Source organism: Colletotrichum navitas, assembly GCF_030913465.1.
Source record: "Colletotrichum navitas strain CBS 125086 chromosome Unknown LY79scaffold_20, whole genome shotgun sequence".
Classification (NCBI taxonomy): Eukaryota; Fungi; Ascomycota; class Sordariomycetes; order Glomerellales; family Glomerellaceae; genus Colletotrichum; species Colletotrichum navitas.
The window spans coordinates 506,943-512,942 of NW_026850566.1; the positions used below are offsets into that span (position 1 = coordinate 506,943).

Genomic DNA, 6,000 nt, shown 5'->3' on the forward strand with positions numbered 1-6,000 from the left:
TGGTTGCTTTGGGGTCATATGGCCTCACCCGTAACCCCCATCTCCATTAGCTTCTCCCCCAACTAGCACCCGCTCCCATTTCCGGCCTCGACAGCTTCGCCCACTTGTTCGCTGAGACAGAAGCATGCGTCAGTCTTCTCCAGTAACACTGAATGGAGCCCCGCTGCCCTATGCCAACAGGGGCCGGTCCGGCTGGTGTCGTCCATTCTCAAATCTCTTGGAGCTGTCAACCGTTATTCGTGACGTTGGAGTGCGACAACTGTCTTTGATTGGACGGGAATGACGGAGAGAATCATGAGGCTGGACGGGTCAACTGACGTAAGCCAAAGCCCCCAGGACGACACATCCGGCAGCTCTCATTGTCCCCATTCTCCAGCTCCTTGGGAGAGGGCAGTCTTGGGTGCGGGGTCCCTATTGACTTACTCCCATGTTACGTCGTCTCGTCAGCCTAGGCCGCTGCCGCTCCTGTTGAAACCAGCTCCTTACCGGCGATCCAGGAAGAAGTCGGGGTAGCTGCTGGCACGATCCAGGCAATCTCAAAGCCTGGGTTGTGGAACTCTACTGGCTTGGTATTGTACCCTCTCTATGAGCGACACAGGAAAGCCAAGGTGGCTCTCTTCAGATCTGTGGCCTATAAGACTGCAGGCAGCAACTCGGATCCAAAAGGGAAAATGCAGGCAATACTTAGACGGGATGGCTTCGCGGCACGCCATCGCTATCACCCGGCCCGAGCTCGGAGCTTCCACATCTTTCACATCACCTTTCGTGGACATGGTCGAGGGTGCCGCAGCGCCGCTGCACTGGTCAGACAAAGATCCCAAGTATCTACACTATCGCAATGCCCGGGGTTTGCAGGACCAAAAGTCAGGCGCATAGGTACTTACGGATGTAGTTTGGTCGGGTCTTCCTAGCCCTCACGTTTGTGCGCTCTACACTCCAGCCGCTCCCGGGCCCGTGCCTCGAGACACCATCACCGCTTATGAGTTTCTCGCACTGATCTTATTTGTCTTGGCAACCAACTCTCGGGTCTCTGACATAGAGCATCTGAAAAGCCCCTTGGCCCCTGATCCAATCTCCCAGCCACGGCTGATGCAGGTGCTCAATGCTGTCCTTCTTCTGTTTAGAGACGGCTACATATCATCTACTATGTTGGACAGTACGATCAATCAACAGACACAAAGGTGCAAGAGGGGAAATGCGAGAGCAATCGGCAACTTCTTCGTCTTCATCATACGCGTCGCTCCTTTTGTCTGTCCTAATGTTTGCCGGCTGGATCTCAAGTCCTGGCTTACTCTCTCTTGCCGTTGTCTTTCATTAAACTACCTAGTGAATGGCGCTCCTGTAAAAATGACCTTCCTGGACCGGTCCCCTCTACAGCTACTGCTCAGACTTCCCGTATCAAGGTACACCTTTCAGGTCAGCTTATTGAATGGTACTTGATAACCCGTACCCAGTTGGATTCGATCATCGGCGCACGATTGGAGCGGAATAGTAGTCAATGCAAAGCACCATAAAGTGTATTGGCGGAGCAATTGCTGGGGTTGCTGGGAGACCACTGGGTGCAACATTGAAGGTCTCAATGCGTGCAGCTTCAGGTAGGTGAGTCGTTCTTCTGCTGCCCCCGATGCTTGGTACACCGGGAGTTGTCTACCGCGATCTTATTTTCGGGAATAAACACTGATTGCTGGGGCTCACTGGAGCCTCAGTCCGCAGCCCGGTGTCCGCCAAGGCGATCCATGGTCACTTTGAATCTCCAACACAGGCGTTACTGGGCCATTTGTTGGACCAAACGATGGGCGATAGCTTTAATGACACAGGCCTTTGGGTTCCATTTGCAAGTCTGTGATATATTCGGCGAATATGTGGGTACGCTAAGAAGGGGCCGGGAGGAGCAGTCCGAGGTCCCGAGAAACTCGCAGTACCGCCAAGAATTCGTTAGTGTCATATCATGGCATTCGCAGCATCGGTATCAAAAAGTTGAGTCTGGTTAACCCAAGTTCTCGTCGGGGAACGCCTGGAAGATTGTTGGCGACTTTTCCTCTTTCGTGCTTATTTTCGTGAAAGCCTTCCGCGATGGTCTGGCGAGCTAACACAAATACATCCCGGGGGTTGAGCCTTTCTTGGCAGTCAACCCATGATTACAATCCTGCCTTTTGGTAACCAGCTGATCTGCACTATGCTGGTGTTAGCGGACATATCCGCTTCCACTCATTCATTTCTAGGGGGCGCAATCCTCGCTTTTTTATTGACACCATCAGCCAGTGACATACCATTTCGTGCTTTATCAACCCGTTGCTTGTATGGCATCATAAGTGGTGTCTATATGGAAATCAGAAATTTAGCCAGCGAGTGGTTTGTTTCATCATGTCTCGCACTGGCCTAAAGTTGTAAGACTTTGTTAATCTTTGCCCTTGTATCCAACGTTGCCCCCGTCTATACCGGAACCAGCTTTTCTTCTAACTCCATTATAGTCTTCAATGTCTGCAGACAATGCCGAGAACAAAGAGCTGATCCAGGTCTCCCGCCCATTACGCTCCTCTCTTTCTCTTGCATACTCACCCCAAACAACCATCCACGCGTCTATGTTCGCTCATCATGTAGCACGCCACAATCCTTTCTACCACCGGTAGCGCCACAGCTTGGCAAGTATCTGTTCGGGCTCTGGAAGCTGCAATGCCTCGTATCAACAATCCTCTCCTCGGTATCGCCTCCACTTGGCTGGATGGTCATCTCCACAACTCGTTTTCCACCTGAGAGACCTAGGGCCTGGGGCTAGCATGCGAGGTTCTCTCTAGCGTAGTCTTGGCATCTCGAGGGCAGATCAGGCCACTATGCTTCAGTGCTTCATCCTGTAGCCCTAAGCCAGCTCGTCTGGCTCTAGGTCCACCTCGACCACCCTATCATCCGAGAGCCAGCAAGCAATCGCTTAACGTAGAGCCGCAGTCTTGCTTGTGCTTTGGACTTTTGTAAGATCTGCGCAGGAAGGGACATTGGCACTGGCAATGTGCAAGACCCGAGAATGGTGGTCTGCAATGATACCTTGGAATATATAATTCTTATGTCCTGTCCCCTTCACACTGGATGAAATTCCCCATCTGTCTTCCCCTCAAGCTTGCCGCCTGCCTCGGAGTCTTTCGTTTGCTTCTCGGATTGAGGAGGCCCTTCCTTTTAGACTTACAACCTGGCGAAACACTGCCATCATATCATGTCTTTAGCCAACAAATTTCTACGCCTTCTTGGCCTCACAGGAGCTGCATACGCAGCATGTTCCAGCCTTCTGATTGACGACTTTTCGAGATCATCGCCTTCCGGTCTGAACAACTTGAGTTCATGGACTAGTGATGATGGCTCCATGACAAACATCGCTCTCACCAGCGGAGTACTCTCATTCACCCCCAAGCCAGACCCCCCGTCGTACTTTTACGAAACTCTTGGTTGCTACCAAGTAGCTTCTGGCGGTTACAAGGCACTGTCTCTGACTGTCAAGGGGCCCAAAGGTGCTTCATTCATGGTGGAGATTCAGAGCAAGCAGGCCTGTTCCGATAAAGAGTATAAAAGCCAGTGGGTTGCCGTTTCTGGCCTGACGGGCTCGTCACAGACTATCAGCATTGCTCTTTCATCGTTCGCTGGTGCCAGCTTGGACGGCATTGTGGGCTTTGTCTGGTCTGGCTACACCCAGATTTCCGACTACCATTTCAGCAACATTCAGCTCACTTGCAACGAAGCTACGAGCTCATCCCCCTCGTCGACCCTTGCCACAGGAATCTCTATTTCAGCTCCACAGTCTGCTCCAATCTCCTCCAGCTCCAGCACGTCGTTATCGGGATCACAGACTCGCTCTTCATCATCGACATCACAAGCTCGTCCCACCTCGTCTCCTTCTACTGCATCGATCTCACAAGGCCGCACGTCTGCAGGCTCGTCAACCTTGACCGCCTCATCAAGGACATCGTCCCTCTCTGGCAGTAGCAGTCGCTCGCAGACTGTGTCTGGTTCGATCACGGCTCAGTCATCACCAGGCTCGTCAAGTTGTAGTAACCTTCTCATCGATGATTGGGAGTCTCAGTCACGTTTGACCTTCCTCTTTTACAACGCTATGCTGCAGCCAAGCAGCGACGATGGGACTATGAACAAAATAGAGGTTGCTAGCAATAGGGTCAAGTTGACTCCCAACAACAAGAATTCTTACTTCTACAGTAAGACTGCGTGCACAAATATTCAGGCGAAGGGGTACGGCGGGATTTCCCTTCGCATCAAGGCCAGCAGGGGGACAACATTTGGTGTCCAGCTGGCTTCGGCGACAACGTGCAGCGGCGAGGATACGGCCTTCGGTTTCCAGACTACCAGTGAACTTGGTTGGACTTTTGACGGTACCGAGAAGCTGTACAGCCTGCCTTTCTCCAAGTTTACGACGATCGACCTATCCAAGGTGACCTCTATCTTGTTCACCACGCTCTCTGGACCTGTGCAGTTCGGCCCTATGTCTTTTTACTGCGGTACCGTCCCATCTGAGTATCTCGTCAAAACGCCGCCGTCAGCCACTGCCACGGTCTCGACCGTTGCCGCGCCCAGTAGCACAGCAGCAACCAAGCTTATCGACGACTTTTCAGCTAAGGATCAGAATTCTCTAGGGCAATGGCATGGCGGCGATAACGAAGATGCAGTCAAGTGGGTTAAGGGCAAGGTGACTATAAAGGCGCCGGATGCCGATTTCGCCTACTACACTCAGTTCGAAAATTCATGTGCCGACTTGACTAGTTACGATGGTTCTTACCTGCACATTGCTTACACAGGGAGCAACAAATTCACCATTGCGATGCAGCAGCATAACTCGCAGTGTAACGATGCCATCGCACCATTCCCCGAGACTTGGGACTCGCTCGAAGCGGCGCGTTATGCTACTGGCAACCACATCTACATTCCTATGTCACACTTCAACATTGTACGGACACGTGTGGTTGGCTTAGCCTTCAAGGGTTTCTATACAAACGAGGCTGTCACGTTGACCAAGATCGAGATTGTCTCATTTGTGCCAAAGGACGTCTACATCCCGACGAAGATACCTTCCGGCAACCTTGTCTTCGCCTGCAAGCGTCCTAATTCGATTGCGTTCGCCATTGACGACGGTGACCCAACATACGCCCAAGAGGTCATGGAGGTTATTAGATCCGAGAACATTAAGGTCACTTTCTTCACTGTCGGCGCGCCTCTTAGAGACCCCAGCACGAATCTGAGCAACATCTATCAGGATATGATGACGCAAGGTCACCAGATGGCTCTCCACAGCTACACTCATCCCAGGATGGAGGGTCTTCCTAACAATGAGGCGATTGCTTGGGAGTACACTCAGGACATCGACGCTGTATCAGACATGTTCAATGGCCTCAAAACCAAGTACTTCCGGCCGCCTTTTGGCAACGAGGGCGCACGTATGCGCCAGCAGCTGGTTTCGACAACGGGTAAAAGTGACGCCTACATCGTCAACTGGAACATCGACGTCGAGGATTGGCTCTGGGCCACTTCTTCAACACCCGAGAAGCAGCTGGAGGCATTCCAGCGCGACCTGAACAAAGGGGGCAGCCTTGTCGTCATGCATTACTTGTACCCTAGCACCGTCAAGTACCTGAGACAATTCATTCAGATGGCCAAGAAGACAAACAAGCAGCTTATGCGGGTTGATCAGTGTATGGAAGATCCTGAGGCACCCCCACTGTAGAGAGAAGACCTTAAGAAGTTTATACCTTTTTTTTGATAAGATTACTTGTACTTAATACTTCAGTATTTAGAATAGTTTACAAAATAGTACATATTATTTTTAATACATGTCTCTTGTTCTTATAACTAGACACTACTAGAGTAATAAAAAATATTATAAATAAACACTATACTCTTAAGGATTAGTATACTATAAGATAATAGCTAGAGACACTTAACAAGGTAGAGCTTAATAGTATATATTAGTATATTATAAGACTTAAGCTTATAGAGTATAACTTAGTA

General features: G+C 50.8%; 3 protein-coding genes across 3 annotated transcripts; all 3 read left to right on the forward strand.

The window, feature by feature from the left end:
* Positions 1-157: 157 nt before the first annotated feature.
* On the forward strand, positions 158-1,000 carry LY79DRAFT_158168 (uncharacterized protein). Its single transcript, XM_060551118.1, has 2 exons — positions 158-318; positions 498-1,000. Exons 1-2 carry the CDS (start codon positions 280-282, stop codon positions 909-911), a joined length of 453 nt encoding a protein of 150 aa, XP_060415660.1. The 5' UTR covers positions 158-279; the 3' UTR covers positions 912-1,000.
* LY79DRAFT_158169 (uncharacterized protein) lies at positions 1,001-1,682 on the forward strand. Its single transcript, XM_060551119.1, has 2 exons — positions 1,001-1,403; positions 1,455-1,682. Exons 1-2 carry the CDS (start codon positions 1,090-1,092, stop codon positions 1,597-1,599), a joined length of 459 nt encoding a protein of 152 aa, XP_060415661.1. The 5' UTR covers positions 1,001-1,089; the 3' UTR covers positions 1,600-1,682.
* A 1,523-nt stretch (positions 1,683-3,205) lies between these two features.
* Positions 3,206-5,716, forward strand: LY79DRAFT_512629 (uncharacterized protein; the record flags this gene model as incomplete). Its single annotated transcript, XM_060554393.1, has 1 exon — positions 3,206-5,716. The coding sequence occupies one exon, from the start codon at positions 3,206-3,208 to the stop codon at positions 5,714-5,716; it is 2,511 nt and encodes an 836-aa protein (XP_060415662.1).
* Positions 5,717-6,000: the final 284 nt, after the last annotated feature.

Excerpts from the sequence above, each read along its gene's own strand:
- LY79DRAFT_158168 (XM_060551118.1), top strand. The coding sequence starts at position 280 with ATGACGGAGAGAATCATGAGGCTGGACGGGTCAACTGAC. Across the intron at positions 319-497 it reads GGCTGGACGGGTCAACTGAC|GAAGAAGTCGGGGTAGCTGC; the intron begins GTAAGCCAAAGC and ends CCGGCGATCCAG.
- LY79DRAFT_158169 (XM_060551119.1), top strand. The coding sequence starts at position 1,090 with ATGCAGGTGCTCAATGCTGTCCTTCTTCTGTTTAGAGACGGCTACATA. Across the intron at positions 1,404-1,454 it reads CTCAGACTTCCCGTATCAAG|TTGGATTCGATCATCGGCGC; the intron begins GTACACCTTTCA and ends ACCCGTACCCAG.